At 37.8% G+C, this 19,683-nt stretch overlaps 1 protein-coding gene across 1 annotated transcript in view; it reads right to left on the bottom strand.

The window, feature by feature from the left end:
• CFAP54 (cilia and flagella associated protein 54) overlaps positions 1-19,683 on the bottom strand; it is a gene marked incomplete at its 3' end in the record, with an annotated part of 282,789 nt that overhangs the window by 73,033 nt on the left and 190,073 nt on the right. The window contains exons 52-59 of the mRNA XM_081309497.1: positions 16,004-16,109; positions 13,965-14,109; positions 12,820-12,977; positions 12,471-12,650; positions 12,238-12,364; positions 4,020-4,175; positions 2,210-2,315; positions 1,008-1,101 (exon numbers count right to left, since the gene is read on the bottom strand). Coding sequence (XP_081165623.1) covers positions 1,008-1,101; positions 2,210-2,315; positions 4,020-4,175; positions 12,238-12,364; positions 12,471-12,650; positions 12,820-12,977; positions 13,965-14,109; positions 16,004-16,109 — 1,072 coding nt within the window. The remainder of the gene's footprint in view (positions 1-1,007; positions 1,102-2,209; positions 2,316-4,019; positions 4,176-12,237; positions 12,365-12,470; positions 12,651-12,819; positions 12,978-13,964; positions 14,110-16,003; positions 16,110-19,683) is intronic.

The following is a 19,683-nucleotide window of genomic DNA, read 5'->3' as shown; positions in this document are numbered from 1 at the left end:
GGGGGGGGGCGACCTCCCCGGAATTCCCTCCTACTATCCTTCCCCAACCAATGGGAACTCTCCAGGAGTCCCGTAACATGAGTCCCGTAGCTGGCCAAGGTGAACAGCAGGAGTCCAATTTCCATATGAATGTAAATCTTAACATAATCATATCATCTCAATGGCTAGCTGGCGTCACCTTACAACCGAAAGTGCCATGCATCATATTATTTGCTTGTGGCTCCTAGCACCAAACCTCAGGCCTCATCTCTGACTTCCTGAATCAGATGTTTCCATACCTTAGTTTGCGAGAATACTGCTCTAGGTGACACATTCCTTGGCAATTCTTTGCAGGGCTGCCTCCTTATCCATCCAATCCCACCTGGGACATCACATCTTCTGGCCACATTTATTTACAACCCCACAAACCCAAGTTATTTTCTAACCCTAAATTTCACTCCCTAAGTCACTCTCCCTGTCCCTCTTCCTCCCTTGGTCCCTCCCAGCCTCCTCCCTCTGACTTTCTTCCTTCACTGGCTCTGTCTGTTTCATGAGTGGCAAGATGCATGAGGGAGGGACTGGACTCATCTAGAGCACTGCTTTGTCACCTTCCTCTAGAATAGTTCTGGGGCCACAGTAGGTGCTCATAGGTACTTGACGAGTGAATGAACGAATGACTCTAGAGGTTAGCTGCTTATAGGCTGTGTTGGTAGTGAAAACCTTACTTGTCCGTTTCGTTAGCCAATATATCATCTCCTGCAATATTCTGATCCGTACTAATGACTGGCTGTTTAGAGTGTCTACATGTATAACATTTTCACAAGCAAAAACATCTAAATGAAATCAATTTCCAGAACCCTACATAAAATATCCAAAGAGACATATAAATACAAATGTGACTATAAAGTAATGAATTAATTTCTCCAAGTCACACAGGAAAATGCCTCATTATTTCAACAGCACAGTGTTACTAAAATAGCAAGACAAAAGGCAATTAACTTATGATTTCTAAAACATTTGACTATTACCTTGAGTGCTAATGGTGTTGTTGAACTCTTTCTCTTTGGCTTCTTCAGATACAAATACCATAAAGCCAGTTCGAGGTAGGAATCTCTTATCAATCTAAAATGATATAACACTGTACTTATTAAATATCTTTACCACTGATAATCTCTTTTCATCAATTTGCTACCATTGTCTGTGCTCATTAAAGGTATATATTGGCAAAAATAGCATCCGTCTCAAACTCACACCCTCTTTTCATAGATTTGGCCACAGATACTAGAATCTTTGTCTCTGATATTGAAAGCCTTAGAAGAGAGCTGGGCATTCTAGCTTGAACAGTGCTGGCAACACTCCATGCTATGACTGCTCTGAAGCCCAGCATCAAGACCTTTCTGATGAATATTCCAGCACACAAGGTACTAAAGAAGGGATGGTCAGGATAAGATTACCTGCCTTGAAAACCAGCCCTGAACCTTACACTAATTAAAATTAAAAGCAATGGTGAAGTATGGATTAGGTCTGTCACTGGGGCTACAGAGATCAATGCTATTCTAGGAATGGTGGCTAACCTCAATCTTGTGATGATTTTTTTTTAAAGAGAGAGAGAGAGAGAGAGAGAGAGAGAGAGAGAGAGAGAGAGAGGAGAGAGAGAGAGAGAATTTTTAATATTTATTTTTTAGTTCTCGGCGGACACAACATCTTTGTTGGTATGTGGTGCTGAGGATCGAACCCGGGCCGCACGCATGCCAGGCAAGCGCGCTACCGCTTGAGCCACATCCCCAGCCCTTGTGATGATTTTTATACAGGATTAAGTTGACCGGTCCTAATGTTGATGATCAGAGTGAATATCCACACAATCCCTTCAAGATACAGTATCATCTGAGGGAGGATCTTCTGGCTGGAAATGAATAGTCCAGAGGAAACCCCTTTTACTCCCACAATCCCAAAGCTGACAGGAGATTTGTGTAGAAATGGTTACATAGTTCGCTGGGCCATTATGACAATGGGCACCATCTACTGTTAATGTTGATGAGGACTTGGGTCGAAGCCAAGGGCAAAATTCTTGAAAATCATGTCAGTAGACCTGAAGGACCGATGGATCCCACTGTACTAGGCCTGCCATGAAGAGGCCAATCATTCATTCCCATTTTGAATATCAAATGTCCTACTGGAACATGGAGCTCAAACCAATACAAACATTGCTACAACAAAGCTAGGTTTTTACCCTGAGTTTTGATCATTTTTCAAGCTGAGTTGTATAGCTTCATATAAACTCTCAAGTTGCAAAGTTGGAGATTTCTCTTCCATCATTATTTGACGTTCTATTTTGCCTAGAAGAAGAAAAAGATATACAATAATATTTTTCCACCTTTTCTATCATTTTGAACTTAAAGACAAACATTTCATGATAGAAATTCACAAAACTGGATATGCTGTTCTCTATCTGTCTATCTGTCGTTTCTTGCCGAATGATAAGCCAGTGGTGGAAGACCTGTTGCTTCTTTCTCTAAGAGTCTCAGGCTTCTAGAATCTTCAGTCAGCAATACTGATTCAAGATGCCTTTGGCTTCTTCAACACGACTGGCCTTACCATGTTATTTTTCTGTTTCCTTGCTTAGTTTTCTCACTTCTCCTATACCTCATGTTTCCATTCTCTCTCTGCTTTCCCCTTTTCCCTATTTCAAAAATATCATAGAAAACAGAAGTAAAAAGCTGCATTCTGATACACGGTAGCATTATGCACAACAGCCAACACACAGGATAAACCTGAGTCCTTACTGAATGGATGAAGGGGTAGAGAAAGTGTGGTGTATATACACAATGGAATGCTATTCACCATCAGACAAGAAGGAAATTCTGTCACATGCAACCATACAAGTGATCCTGGGACATTGTGCATGGTGACCATAATTAATAAGACTGTATCATATATATGAAAATTGAAGAAAGCAAATCTTTAAATGCTACCACAACAACAACAAAAACAAGTATATGAGGTGATGAATATGTAAATGAGTTGATTTAATCATTCCATCATGTGTACATATATCAAAACACCTCCAAAATATATATAATATTTTTGCCAATCAAAAATAAATTTAATTTTTTTCAAGTAATCACAAGCTTAATGGAAAAAAATCCTAAAAAATCAAATGCTTGAAAATCCTCTATGATTCTAGTACCCACCCCCATTGCCCTCATGGTGATCCCCATCATTCAAATGTAGGCCCTAAGTGAGCACCTCTGTAGCAAAGAGGGCAGGACAGGGAGATCTTGTAGTCACTATTGGCAAGATTCACACTTTTCATGTGGAAAAGGCACAGAGCTGGCCAGCACTGAGTTCACATCTGGACACTTATCATTTAGTAGCTGCTAACTTTGGGAAATTTACTTAACCAGACTATACCTCGTTTTCCTCATCTGTCAACCAGGATTAGACATGCCTAACTCATAGAGGTTGTAAGAATTAGCAATATAAGATGTGAAACATTGACAATACTACTAGATGGTTGGCATCTAGTAGATGCTCAGTAAATTATAGCAACCATCACCCTTTGTTTTTCTCCTTAAGAGGCCACAATAAAATTATATGCATTTTACATAAATTGATAGTGTATATAAGTTGTAAGTATAGGTATGTGATAGCTATTTAATTTCAATTCCCTTACTTATGGAAATTAATAAAAATGTTTAGCTGGGTAATAAAATAATATAGGAAAAATATTTTCCAAGAATCATTTAAGTAATATTATCTATAGCCACGTAGTTGATACTGATATTTCATAGTCAAACATGAAACTGTATAAGAAGGGTCAATTAAAATTATACAAGAAACCAAACAGAAATTCTTTCTTTCTAGAAATAAACAAACAAGTAGTGCTCTTTTATCTAAAACTGAGTTTGGCAGGGGTGTCAAGTTGCTTTTGACATTACCAAGGCCTTGGTAAAAAATTGTAATGTTTATAGTCAAGAATGCTATTGTTAAGAAAAATATTTTACAAACTTTACATAGTTCTGACCCCAAATATGTCTTACCTTTCTGAAAGAGGATTTCAGCTTCTACCTCATATTCCTCCATAGCCGTTATCTTACAGAGCCTCAGTGCAACATCAAAAAGATGAAGAGCAGGTAACCACTTTGAGGAGTCCTTCTTTTTATTACTGTTATATACCTGTTTGGCTAATGTATGTCCTAAAAGGAAAACAAGTGGGTGGGGGCAAAACAATAAAATACACAGTGGTCATAGCAAGCCTCCATGTTACCATTCTTCTCTCACAGTAATGGGGTATTTGTTAACAACTCTGTGGTCTTCATGGTTTTTAGGATCCAAGACATAGTTTAAGAAAAAAGAATACCCAATATTTCAATGAATGTCCATAATTACATCTTTCGTAAATTTCCAACTTATTATTGTTTTTTCCCCAACTTATTATCTTGTTTTTAAAATGAGAGATGATATCTCAAGTCTCTTTTAGTTCTAAAATTTCATGATGCTCTACAAAACAACTTTTATATTTCTGAGATGAGGTCATTATTAGAGAAACATCTGGGAGTTTTATGTTGCTCCCATCAAAATTTGCATACATTGCTAGATATTGGTTTTCTATTAAGTACTACAGTGGTTGTTTGCTATGCTATGCCATATATGTATGTATGTATGTATGTATGTATGTATGTATGTATTGTCATCCCAACAAGTGTCCCTGCTACACTTATATGGGACCATCATCACTTAACATAATAAAGGATTGGTGGAAGGAACAAACATTTTTTTAACCTATGTGGCCTCAAAATCACACAGACATTAATGCAGCAAATATTTTCTGTATTTTTAAGCACTAGATAAAAATGATCAAAATGAATAATAGATTAAGGTTAATTAACTGCTTTCCACATGCCAGGTACCATCTCATGTACTTAGCCTGTATTATCCCTATGATCCTTGCAGCTCTGAGTGGGGACCATCATCATGCTAACTTAACAGAGGGCACAGCAGTGGTTCAAAAATATTTAAGTAACTTGCCCACAGTCACGTGGCTAGTAAAGAGCAGAGCCATAATTGTGTGTGGCAAGGAAAATACAAGGTTCTGTGGTGGCAGGTTAGGGAGCCCTGGCTTACTGGGGAAAGTTGTCCAGGCTGATGACTGATGAGCACCCTGCTTTTGGTAATTTTAGAGTAGAAAGTGGCTGGGGAAAAGAGTAGAAGAAAACGGGGTGGGGGTACTACTTTGAAGAATAGTTGAATAAATACAAGAAAGGAGCATGAACAGAAGGGCAGCATAGGATGCACAGTACAGATGCTTGATTCCAGCTGAAGTGCTGGGTCCTGGCCAGTCACTGGAGCTACCATGTCATTTGAGGCTTTGAACCTCCATGCCTCTGGGTTTTAAGTGTCTTTCTCAGAAACAGTGAGGTAACAGAACTAGAAAATACCTGCGATCCTGTTGGGTTTGGAAATTTTTTCGATTCTAAGAAGCCAAAAAGTTCTTTTTCAAAAAAAGAATAGTACTTTTTGTAAATTTTTAGTTCAGGGAATATGAAATATGGATGGCAAGATGGAAGAAAAATTCCTTTTTCCTTACACCCCCCAAAGAGAAGTTACTAAGCCCTTACTCTGGACCAGGCATGATGATGCAGAGTATTGATATACAACGATACTTCATTCTCTTCTAGAGAACCAGTTGCCATCTCTGCCTTCAAAGAGCCTATTATTTAGTTATTTAGAAATTATTGATTTTCTCTCTTCTCACCAGCTAAATAATAGGCTCTTTGAAGGCAGAGTTGGCAACTGGTTCCCAATTACATCACCACTCCCCAGTATTATTCTTGCACATAAGTGGTCCTCAGCAAATGGTGGTGGATTGAAACAATGAAATTTAAGTGACTTTTATTTGCTACTTACAATAAGTAATCTACTTTTTCATCTCAAAGAAAGCTCAGGTTAAGGTAATTAATGGGAAAATAATCTTAAATAATCATGATGCTTATTCTTGTTTTCTAAAAATAAACTCAAAATGTTATCTTCCATTTTCAGAAAGAAAAAAAAACTTTAAGTGGCTTTATTCTTGTGATGCAATCTATATTATAAAGAATAACTGTCAAGAAAGCAAGTCTCAGATGATTTTGTGCCTCATAATATTGAAGTGTTCCTTTTTCCAGTAAACATCAACTCTGTGAAAAAGAAGTTGTGAAACTAACATTGTTTTGACAGAAAGTCTGCTTTTGGTTTTGTTTTTAAAGTCTGTATTTAATATAATATACCAGAAAGCAAGCTGTTCAGCTTCAAATGAATCTAAAGAGCAGCAACAGTATTGTCATTGAGTGGTGACACATCTTCAAGATTAGTAAGTCAGAAAAGTAGAAAATACATTTGATTTTACACAATCTGTACTTAAAGCTCATGTGGAAATCAAATTTCCTGATAATATAACAAATTTGCAGATTAGAAAGGCATAAAAATAGCTCTCATTGGATCTTTGAACTGGAAGGAATTTGAGAGTCCAACTAAATCAAGCTAGCTTCATAAATGAAGACTTTTAACAAAATAAAGTAATTTACATTAGATAATTAAATTCATATCTGATAATCATCATAATAATGATCAATATTAATCATGAAAGGGAGAGAGTGGGAAGGTTCTGAACAGATGATTGCGTGAGTGTGCCCTTACTGGCCTCCCTTTCACTATCTAATCCAACCATCCATTGACCTCTCCTGACCAAGCAGCTGCTGGTGCAGGAGGCAGATGGGTCCTAGAAGGCGATGGCGAGAACAGGCAGAGTTGGCACCCAATTTTGTGCATTCTGTACTAGACAAATGCTGTGAAACAAAGGCAGGACAGTTTGGGTCACAAATCAGAGACAGCATCCTGGAGAGAGCTTGAGACAATGTCTGAGAGATCCAGAGACAGCCAGCTCTGAATGGCTGCCTTCTTGGCTTTCCCAGGAACTCTGAGGGACCTGACAGTGACCTAAGTGCTCCCCACTCCTGAGCACCCTCCTGGTGCCTCAGGAGGGAATCACACTCTGGAGGCTGGTAGAGGAAGAACTAGCTATTTTGATGGAGATCTGCAGCATTACCCCCTGCTGAAGTCAATCCACTAGCTGGACCTCGACCACAATTAAGTAGACAAAGTAAGACATCCAAGCAAAAAAGATAACCAGCAGCCAGCAAGAGGAAGAACAAATATAACCACCAGAAAAGCATTAGAGAATAGAAAGATTCAATCAGTGAAATAAAATTGATTGTAAATAGGATGACAAGTTAAAGCAAGAAAAAAAGTACAGCATTTGTAGAGATATAAAGGTATCAGATGATTTTGAAAAGACAGTCATTGATGAAATCTCAGTTAATGATACAGAAGATCATATAGAAATTTAAGTGACTTTTATTTGCTACTTACAACAAGTAATCCACTTTTTCATCTCATAAGAAAACTCAAGTTAATTTATGGGAAAATAATCTTAAATAATCATGATGCTTATATCATGATGGTATAAGTAGCTCATATCATGATGGTATAAATAAACAGAAATTCTGCAAGATGATAGACTTGGAAGACAGATCTAAACTCGACATACAAATATTAATATTCAACACCCAGTAGTGCCTACTATGGTCTAGGTACTGGGGTAGGCATCTTTCTTATTTAGTCACCTATGCGATAGAGCCATTATTGTTCCCTGCTATGATCTGAATGTTTGTGTTCCTCATTCATATGTTGAAACCTAATTCCCACAATGATGGTATTAAGAAGTCAGGACTTCAGCAGGTAGTTAAGTTGTAAAAATGGAACCCTCATGAATGGAATTAATACCCTTATAAAAAGGGGCTTCAGGAAAGCTGTTTGCCCCTTTTACAATGTAAGGACCAATAAAAGGCACCATTTATAAAGCAGAGAAAGCCCTCATCAGCTACCAATTCTTAATCTTAGATTTCTAGCCTTCAGAATGGTGAGCAATAAATTTCTCTTATTTATAAATTTCCCAGTCTAGGGTATTTTGTTATAACAACTTTAATTGACCAAGACATTCCCTATTTTAAAAATAAGAAGACTAAGAAGAAGAAATCACATGCTGGAGATTTTTACCTAAGCAGGCTGGCTCCAGCTCTCAATAGTAGCTGAAGAAGAAACTTTGAACAGAGAACATGCCTATGTAGTGATTAAACAAGAAGAAAATTTCCCAGAGCTTGAAAGAGACTTTCCTGCAGATTGAAAGGGCTCACTGTGCTCTAGGGCAGAGAAGGAAGATCCATATACTCAGACATGTGCTGGTAAATTTCCAGAACTATGAGAAAGGGAAAATCTTACAAGTTTTTTGACAGAGAGAGCAAATTTCTTACCAAACGAAAAGAAAAATTAGACTGACATTGCAGTTCTCATTTGCAACATTTGAAGCTAGAAATGGTGGAATAACATCCATCAAATCCCGGAGAAAAGGCCATACCCCAAGATTCTGACACTGAGCTGAGACAGCACATCATTCACCTGTCAGAGCACAGAAGAGCCTTTGCCGAGAACCATAATTCAGAGAGTATAGCAGCTAGTTATCCCATTGGGGGAAAGAATTAGAGAATAGAAAGATTCAATGAACAATCCATGAAGCAGGACACAGGCTGGAAAGAGAAGATGAATGAAGACGAGGTGGAAGGGAGAAGCAGCAGTACTTGCCCAATGGTCGGATGACTAACATGGATATTATTATTAAAAAGAAAGAGTTCAAAGGGAAAAAAAATAAAGTTATTGGCATCAAAGGCACTAAATCATCTCAGTAAAATCTAGGAGTTGTAGAGAGTGGGAAAGAAGGAGAAAAATTTCTATCGATCTTCTCTAGAAGGTGAGATTAAAGGAGGGACATAGCATTCACTCTAAGATCTCACCAAGATGGGGATGGGCCTGGAGGGAAGCAGGTCAGAGTCCCCAGAGGGGGGAGGCAGCCAGAGCTGGGTAAGATAGAAGGGACCCACAGGCTTGAGTCTGAGGACTGGGAAAAGAAAAGTACAAAAGAGGTCTAAAGTAACATAGAAAGAAAGAAAATTATGAAAACCACTTGATCAAACTGACAGATAAGGAAACTGCAGTCAAGAAAGTAGAAAAGATAAATTAAAATGTAAAGAATAATAACAACAGTGATATCTTTTACTGCATGACTGCTCTATGCCAGGTACTGTTTAATAATTTATCTCATTTACTTCAAATATGTAGGGTAAATGGCCCTGTTCCCACTTCACAGATAAGACACTGGTGTCCAAGAGCTTAAATAAGTTATAAGATCAGACAACTAAGGAGTAATGGAAAAATCCAAGCTAAGCCCTCCAGATTCCAAACCCTCATCTAGCGAGCTTGCTCTGCACTCTCCACCTGTGCTTTTCTGTTTCTGTTAACCTTCTTTTTGCATCACTGTTCACTTATTTATTTTCTTTAAATATTTGAAAAGGCTCTAATATTCTACTATGTGTGAAAAATGGTGCTAGATGCTAAAGGCTTGATTTTTATTAGGTTTTTATCTTCACCAATGAATACTTCCTGGACAATCTTTTTCTGTCACAAAAGTTATATGTGTTCCTTGTGGAAGATTTAAAGAGGAGAGTTAAGCAAAAAGAAGAAAATAAACATTATCTATAATCACACCAGCCAATGAAAGGTTTATTGGTGTCAATCTTTTTTGTCATTGTTTTCCTGTGGTATCATGACATGAAATGCATTTTGTACTTTTGCTTTTGTACATTTTTTCAATGTAGTAAACATCTTTCCATCATATAAAAATTTCTGCAAATTCTTTATTAGTGATTGCACAGTAGTCCCCTAGAGGAAATAAGTCCAAAAGCACCATTATCGATCGATTAGTTGTTTGATTGATTGATTTCAGGCACTGTGCTAAGTGTCTGGCATATCAGGAGGACAAAACAAAACTGTCGCCTTAAGAAGTCTTGTTATAATTTGAATATGAGGTGTCCCCTAAAGCTCCTGTGTTAGTGTGGGAATATTCAGAGGTGAATGGTTAGATTTTGAGAGCTGTAATACAATCAGTTCTTCCTAGTTTGAACTGTTTGGGTGGTAACTATAGGCAGTTGGAGCATGGCTGGGGGAAGTGGGTCACAGGGGACATGTCCTAGAAGGGTTCATCTGCCCAGCCACCCCTTCCCTTTTCATCTCTCCTCTCTCTGCTCCCTGGCTACCATGAGCTGAGTAGCTTTCTTCCACCATGCCCTTCTGTCATGATGCTCTGCCTCACCTTGGGTCCAGAGCCATGGAACCTGGCTGACCGGGGACTGAACTTTGGAAAGCTAGAATAAATTAATAATCCTAAAATAAACTTTTCCTCTTCTAAGTTGTTCTTATCAGGTACTTTGGTCACAGTGATGAAAGGCTAACACAAGTTTACAATAAAATGGAGTCTTCAAGCAAGGACACTGGCCTTAATAACCAATCTGATGAGTGCTACAATAAGAATAGCCAATTAGCAGGGGAGTGAGACCCATAACCCAGTCTTGAGGGTCAGGAAAAGATTTCCAGAGGATGCAATGCTTAGAGGAGTTCTGAAGGATAAACAGAGTTAAATGAAATGTATCTACATGTGTGCGAGAGCCACAGAAGGACATGAGAGTGGAGTTTCTGGGGAAGACTGTTCCAAATGGAGACAATAGCTAGTGCAAAGGTCTAAAGCAAGCATACGCCTGGAGTGGTGTGGTACGACTAGAGTGTTGAAGAGGTGAACAGGTAGCCCAGGACCACATCATAAGGAGTCCTTGAAACAAAAATAAATGGAGAGTGTTTATTTAAAGGGAGAAACTATGTAAATAGAACTTACAAAGGTAATGAAGAGATCAGAGAGGGGAGAGAAAAACTGGCCCAAGGCAGTGCCTAATGGTTAGGAAAGCGGTTTCAGGAAGTTGTGAGCCATGTCAGCAGACAGTATCAAATGCTCCTCGGTCCATAGGGGCAAGGTCAGAAAATCATACCTTGGAGTTATGACTGATTTAACTTTCTGTGGCCTCATCAAGTGTGGGTTTTCTGGTCTGGATCGAGAATGGAGTGAGATAAAGAGCGAATGGGAGGTGAGGAAAGGGGAAGGAGGAAACAGAATTCATTCTTGAGGATCCAGCTGGCAGTGGATGTTGGAGGGAGAGAGAGACTTAGGGTAGATTTGTTACCGTTACTGTACTTGTTGTTGTTTTCTTTTTTAAATTAATGTAAGAGTAGAACATATTTACAAATCTATAGTGTGAGGAAAGGACACAGTGAGTAAGGACAGTGGAAGACGTGAGAGAGGGTTAAAAATGTTGGAGCAGGACCCCGGGAAGGATAGAGGAGCTGGGGAGCTGAGCAAAGTCAAGAGGCTTTGAGAAGAGGGAAGCTGCTCCCCTGGCACAGGAGTGAGGCAGAAGGAGGTGGCAGCTATGACCACACCAAGCGGAGTGTCTCCCAACAGGCTCAGCATGCAGATAACTGGAAACCATACCACCCACCTGGCATTTAGAATACTGTTATCAGCAAATCCACTATCTGAGGTGCAAGCTAATGTATTATGAAGAGACATAGATGCTGTACCTTCAAGATACCTTATTATTATCATTATTTTAATAAAAATAAGAAGACTTTTGACAATTTCCACATTTATAAGGCATAAGTTCATTTCCTAAAATTTTACAAACAAGTTATCAGAGCTCAGAGAAGAGGAATATCACCTTCATTAATATAATTATTAAAGCTGTTTTCTTAGTTCATTGACAATTGTTAAGCATTTTTAAAGATAGAGCTACTTAAAAGCATCCATTATAACCTAAAAGACATAATGCATTTTACATATTACATATTTACATATTTTACACTAACAAAAATAGTGTTATTGAAGAAATGTGTTTTGTATTTTCTGTTTGTATGATTTTTCAAAATAAATATTCTGAAATACATAGTAATTCTAAAGTAGACTACATGGGTATAATTTCAATCCAAATGATTGATTAACTAGATAAAATGCAATAGTCCAAAGCAATTAGTTAGGCATGTTATAATTACTGTAATCACCTTCATACTCTAATCATATATAAAGATTAAATACATCACTGAGTCTGACATGTGGTAAGTGATCAAAATTGTTAAATAAATGAAGCCAGAGTGTTCATAAACACTACTCCTTTTAAATGCACTCAGATGATAGCTTACCTGAAAATAACTTGAAATGGTATATCTGTTACACACAATACTCACAAACATTCAGATTTAAACATGTATATGTTTAAATGTTCTTACCAATTCTCATTTTTATTTTGGCCAGTAACATAACATGAGGAAGATAGATATTTTTCAAAGGTTGTAATAGATTTTTATATTCAGTGTTTGATAAATGCAAGTCAATTGTTTCCCCAAAAGTTAGCATCTATGAAAGAAATATTATAATGAACAATTAGTTAATGTAGTTTGGAATAAGAAAAAAAGACAAAAGGTAAACTTCTACATCTTGTGGGACACAAAAACATTCTCACCTGTTCAATAATAATGTTGTGAGCCTGGGTCAAAAATTGTAACTTGTCTGGTTTTGAATAGGGAGATTCCTTGAATTTCTCAGCTTTTGTTAAGTCATCCAGTAGAACAAGGCTTTTCGCCAGAGTTAACAAAGATCGAGGAGAAAGAAATTCTTTTCCTTCAAGCAAATGTATTATATCCTATTAAAATAAAAATATTCCATTTGCTAGTACTTTTGCTAATTCACCTAAACAGAACTGGCCCTGTTGCTTGGTATGCATTCAGTACCTAATGGAATTTAAAATTCTCTCCTTTTATTCTAACGGGAATCCTTCCTAAATATAAATATGCACAAGGTTTTCTTCTTACCTGAAGGTCTGTGATGATGTCTGCCTTTAAATGCTTTTCCTGCAGGCCAAGGATTACAGCTTGCATCAAGAATTCAGCCTGTAGTTCTAAGTCCTCTGCACTTTTTGCTTCCACGTATAACTCACGGATGAGGCTCAAACAATCTGTCAAATCGTTCTCTAAGATAAATAAGTGTGGCTATTTAAAATGCAGTGAGAAAATAAGAAAGCATATATGTATAACATCTGCAATGCTCATCACAGTAATATTGCATAAGGTCAAAGAACAAGAGGATATTAAGATGGAAAACAGACTCTACAGGAAATGCAGAAAAAAAATTGGTGTAATTTGGGGCAAAGTACTTTAGGATATTCCAGTTCTATGAAGTAACAATAATATTACATGAAATAACTTAAACTTGGGAGAGAGACATGAGTGAATACAGAGGTATACAAATAGATAATTATTACTCACTGCAAGCACTACCATTTATATGTGCCAGGCTATATTATCTAAGATTAAATTTAGCCCATTTAATTCTGACATTCGTATGAAGTGGGTATAATTATCTTCATTTTACAGAGCAGGACACTGAGGCACACAAAGACTGAAAGAGTTGGCCGAGAAAGACTTGGTGAGGAAGTGGTAGATCCAGCATCTGAACCCAAATTTGATGGCTCCAAGACTGGTGCTCCTCACCCCTGTGCTTAGCCACTTTCCAAGATGACAAATCTCCCTGCTGTTTTGCACTGTGGTAATATATATGCCATAATGTTGGAAAATATTATTTTTAATTAATACCAGATTTTTAAATTCTGGAAAGAGATCAAGCTTGAAAGTTAGAAAATGTGAATGCTATATATCAGCAAGGTGGCACATGCCTTTAATCCCAGCAATTCCGGAGGCTGAGGCAGGAGGATCAAAAGTACCAGGCCAGGCTCCACAATTTAGCGAGGCCCTCAGCAAAATTTAGCAAGATGCTTACTCAAAATAAAAAGTACTAGGGATGTGGTTCAGTGGTTAAGTGACCCTGGGTTCAATCCCTGGTACAAAAAAAAAAAAAAAGTGAATGTTATAGCAAAAGATATCCCAATATATTACTGCTCCTTCATCTGTATAAAATTACATTTTGTGGAAACATTGATTAAGAAATAGTACATTAGTACCTTTCACAATTCCAATGCCTCGAATTTGTGAGACAAAAGCAGTCACCAGTGCTAAGCGGCACCTCAACCACAGATGAATGTTGAAATATTCTCGAGCATTCAGGGAAACAGGGTCCAAAAACTCATCATCTTTATTTTCTGAGGTCTAAACAATATTAAAATAATGGTTATCTTCTCATTTCATAATGATGAAGTTCTAACCTAAGGCCAAATGTAAGCTAAGCATCCAATATCATTTCATAGTATTCAGTTTTTAAATTTAGAAATTATTTTGTATATCTATAAAATATAAAAATTATATTGTCAGCAGTTTCTATGTCATCAAAAGTTTTTTAAACACCATTTGCAGGGCTGAAAAATAATAAATAACATTCCCTAATATTTATTGAGCACTTATTATGTGTCAGGCATTGTGCTACATGCTTTATACACAATATCTCATTTAATTTTTCTAACAGCCAAAGAGGGGTTATTGTTATTTCTGTTTTACAGTTGGGAGAACAGAGAGCTAGAAAGGTTTACTAACTTGCTTAACCTAGGTGGGACTCAATGCTGGTAGGACTCAACTCACTGTGTGTTTTCCTGGGTTTCAAATCCAGTCTTAACTGTCTGTGTTACATTGCTTTGTGTGGCTCTCATTCCAAGAATGTATTATAACTGATTTACCATCTGTGTTATTATACTTTAAAAGAGGTGATGGGTGCCCATAGCTACTGGGAAGGAAGCGCAGAGGAAGCTTGTTTTGGGGGAAGTCAATCATAGACTATCAGGGAAATTTAACCCCCCAGCCCTTTGTTCTAGAATTTCCTGCCAGGGATCGTGTCCAACCAATTGGCACTACCGGCTATCGGGAAGCTGCTAATGGGACTTGAAGGGGGCTAGAATGTGAACAGACAGGTGGGATGTACAGGAAAAGAAAGGTGAGTTATTCCTGAGAACAAGAGTAAGTGGTGAACAGAGGCCACGCAGGCAGGATGGTGATTAGAATGGGCCAAGTATTCAAGGAATCTAGTATTTAGAAGAGAAATACAGAAAACAATGTTCATCAATTAAACTTAATCTTTAAGTGCTTTTATTTCATGTTCCTAATGAAAAGCCAATTCTCCTTCAACTTAATCAAGGTTTTTCAATCTTGATGCTTTGATATTTGAAGCCAGATAATTGCTGGGGTGGCAGGGGGCTCTCCTGTACATTATAGGATATTTAAGCAGCATGTCTGGCCTCTACCCAACTGATGCCCATAGCACCCCCCCTCTAGTTGTAACAACCAAAATGTCTCCATGCATTGCCAACTCTCCCCTGGGATATAAAATCACCTCCAGTTGATAACCATTGTTCTAAGACAATTTTTAGAATTAGATTGCTTTTTAATATGGTTAGTACTTTTAATATAGCTAGAAATGAGTCTTTATTTAGTATAATTAGCTTTGCTAATTTGTAATGATGCTGGATATTAGCTATTTTATTAGTCATTCTTGAAATAATGTGCAAGAATTCCATGTAATGAATCTTAATATTTTAATCCTAATCAACCCTATATTGTTAAATTATATGCTCTTATCAAAGTCTAATCATAGAATTTATGCACAGTTCTCAAATACATTGGAAATCTAAAATATGGAGTACGCTATGAGGAATCCAAAGGAAGAAAAAATACAGGTATTTTACTGGTCATGCCCAGATAATAAACTCAAAAGCAGAACAGACAGTAAGTCTCGTAAGACAACTTTATGTGTAGTAAGAGCATATCTAAACATTACAACGATCCATCTCGATGGAACTTTAGAGACTATTGTATCCAATTCCATCCGATCGCAAATAAAACTACAAAAATTCTCAAATTTTAAGAGATTTTCTCAAGGTATTCCTGTGAATAAGTACAATAAATGGGACCTAAACTCAGGTATTTTTATTCTGAATTCAGTGTTCTTTTTGTACTTTACTCCTTGTCTTCACCCAAATAATTAGACAATCTCCTAGCATGCCAATAGTCATTATGCAGTAAGTATTATAAGGAGAAGTGTAATATTCATACATACAGAAGTGCCTGGAGAAAGGGGCTTCTCTGCATCATCTTTCGTTACATTCTTTTTAAAAAGTTTTGAATCTTGCAGAAGTTTAAGTGTGGAATATACTATTGCAGCACTAAAACACAGAATATATTTTAAATGTTATTAGAATAATTGTAGCATTTTTATGTTATTTCTTAAGTTTAGTTTCACACACACACACAAAAACCTTCCCACACCCCCACCCACCCTCAAAAGGGGATCAGATATTCCTTCTACATGCCCTTTTAGCACCTTGGTTTCCTTTATGTGGTGTTTTTATCACACGATTTAATCCTCTGGACATATCTCTACAGCTCATTTGTTTCATTTCCTTTAGAAACTTGTCATCTAATACAGTGACTGGGATATAACAGAAACTAAAAATAGGGTGTTTTGTTTTGGTTTTGTGTTTTGGTAGGGAGTTACCGGGGATTGAACTCAGGGGCACTCAACCACTGAGCCACATTCCCAGCCAACATATTGTATTTTATTTAGAGACAGGGTCTCACTGAATTGTTTAGTGCCTCACTGCTACTGAGGCTGGCTTTGGCCTCATGATCCTCCTGCCTCAGCCTTCCAAGCCACTGGGATCATAGGCATGCACCACCATGCCTGTCTAAAAATAGGTTTTTGTCCCCACATTTCTTATTGGTGCACTGCACTTGTACATAATGGTGGGATTTGTTGTTATATATTCATACTACAAATAGTTTTTAAAATAAAAATGAGTAAATAGAAGAATGTATGAATGCATGCTTTTAAGATCTAAAACAAAATTTATTGACATTTTTTAAAATGAACAAATATATTTTATATGCATTAGAATGTGGTTCTCCAGATTTACTCAATTCTATATAGTTGGAAACTCTTAAACTAAAGTATTGCTTGATCAATGTTTAGCAGTGCCAGAAATTAAATGTACTAAACTAACAGATGCCAAGAGAGAGGGATTTTTACTTCCTATTGCTCCATACATACATAAACCATTGCATCCTCCTCCCCTGTAAAAACTTATACTTCACATTTTTTTCAAAATATCTTACATATTAAGCTGCCTTCTTTTAAAAATCTATTCCAAAACAAAACTCAAAATACAGAACAACAGGGAGATCCAACATGGCAGCGGGCGCGGAGAGAGGAGTCTCTGACCCCTTCAGCTGCCCGCGGGCATAGGGAGTTGTAAACTGTCTAAATGCTGTTTGCTCAGGATCACTAGGCAATGCTGAGCTGATGTGGATCTGGGGCAAACAGTTTGGGCCTCTCAGAACACACACCGAGCCCGGATGGGCTGCATTCAAGCTCCGGTTCGCCTGCTTCTCGTGACTCAGCACTAACGATCCCGCTGAAATAACTGGTTGGCCCTTCTGAACTTACAGAGGTAAAAGCCAACCGAGCCTTCATAGGCAGTGGCCACAGGATTGAAATGGGGCTTGGGAGAGACAGTCAGGACCCACCCGTTGCATTGGTCACCTGGCAAAGGGAACGAACGGTCACCATTTGCATGGGATACCACCATGGCAGAGAACTGACGTCACGGGCGGAGGAGATAACTTCATTGAAACTAGCAGCGACAGGTGTGTAATCCCCTAGCCATCCCTTTCCACACAGCGGGGAAACCTTAAGGGCCCCTCCCAGCTCTCCCGTGAGCGCAATAGCCAGACCGAGGGAATCAGGAGTGGCGCGGGACTGGCACGGGACTCACGGCGCGGAACTCCCGGCTACCGCTCCCACCAGTGCTGACAACTGAGGTCTCTTGCACCAGCTACTACCGGAGGGCAAGCAAATTCGCTGGGGGTTCTCAGCCCCAGGCTCTACAAACTCAGGGTCTGAGGGAGGCAAACAGGGAGAGTGTGCCCAGGTGTTCATGAAAACAGGGCTCCCAGGAGCAGCAGACCTGGCGTGTAGCCAGTATTGTGGTGAGCGTCACAGGTGAGCGGGGCCTGGCTTGAGGAAACACAAGAGAAGGCCCTAGACACTCAGGATTGGAGACCCGCCCAGTCTGGGAGGAAGAGCTGCTGCACAGTGATTGGTTCCCACCTATTGAGAGGAGAAGCTTGGCCCAGTGGGCACAGCTCCACCTACTGGAAGAGAAGTTAATCGAACTCTATGACTGCATTTATTATTATTATTATTTTTTTAATTTGGGTTTTTTTTTCTTTCATTTTCATTTTTTTGTTGTTGTTGTTCTTTAACTTTTTTAAATTTTTTTAATTTTTTAATTTTATTATTATTATTTTTTAAATTTTTAATTTTCATTTTTTATTATCATTATTATTTTTTAAAAATTTTTTTTCTTTATTTTCTATTTTTTTCTCTTTTGTCTTTTCATTTCTTTTCAATTTTCGTATTCCCCCTTCCTTGAATTCTACCTGCTTACTCTCATTCTCTTTAGTGACTTCTTCCCTTCCCTTCTAATATCTTTCCTCCTAAGCATCAAATAAATTTATAAGAGTAAACAGTAACTCAGCAGTCAAACAGAACAAGAAGTAACATGAGCAGCATAAAAAATCAAGGAAGAAAAGGAGTAAAAACAATGAAGGACAGCCTAAATATTCAGGAGGACATAGAGTCACCAGAAAAATGGTCATATAAAGAACTCAAGGAACACCTTAGACAGATGGAATGGAACCTTAAAGAGGATGCGAGACAGCAAATCCAAACAGTGAAAGAACACATTGAAAATGAATTACATAAACAGATAAAAGAAGAAGTTAAGCATCTTTATCAGGAGATAGAGATTATAAAAAAAATCAAACAATAATTCTAGAAATGAAGGAAACGATAAACCAAATTAAAAACTCAATCAAGAGTATCACTAACAGAGTGGAGCAAGTAGAAGCCAGAACGTCAGATAATGAAGACAAAATATATCATCTTGAAAAGAGTCTAGCCAACTCAGAAAGGCTGGTAAAAAATCACGAGAAAAACATCCAAGAGATATGGGATAACATAAAAAAAACCAAACTTACGAGTCATCGGGATAGAGGAAGGTACAGAGATTCAAACCAAGGGAATGAGTAACCTGCTGAATGAAATAATTACAGAAAACTTTCCAGAAATAAAAAAGGAAACAGATATACAAATTGTAGATGCATACAGGACACCGAGCACACAAAATCACAGTAGACCAACGCCAAGACACATTGTTATGAAGATATCCAATATACAGAACAAAGAGAAAATATTAAAAGCTACAAGAGAAAGGAGGCAGAATACATCCAGGGGTAAATCAATAAGGTTAACAACGGATTTTTAATCACAGACGCTGAAAGCGAGAAGATCCTGGAACAACATATTTCAAACACTGAAAGAAAATGGATGCCAACCAAGAATTCTGTATCCAGCAAAATTAAGCTTCAGGTACGACAACAAAATAAAAATCTTTCATGATAAACAAAAGCTAAAAGAATTTGCAGCCAGAAAACCAGCATTGCAAAGCATCTTGAGCAAAACACTACACGAGGAAGAAATGAAAATCAACAACCAAAACCATCAGTGGGAAGTGCCTCGGTAATGACAGAGGGCGGGAGGGAAAGCTAATCATGGAGAAACAAACTAAATTAAAAAAAAATAGATAAATAATCAAACATGGCAGGCAGTATAAACCATATATCAATAGTAACTCTAAATGTTAATGGCTTAAACTCTCCAATAAAGTGACATAGGCT

Source organism: Spermophilus citellus, assembly GCF_964194105.1.
Source record: "Spermophilus citellus genome assembly, chromosome: 10".
NCBI classification, from domain to species: Eukaryota; Metazoa; Chordata; class Mammalia; order Rodentia; family Sciuridae; genus Spermophilus; species Spermophilus citellus.
This window is presented reverse-complemented; position numbering and strand designations above follow the sequence as displayed.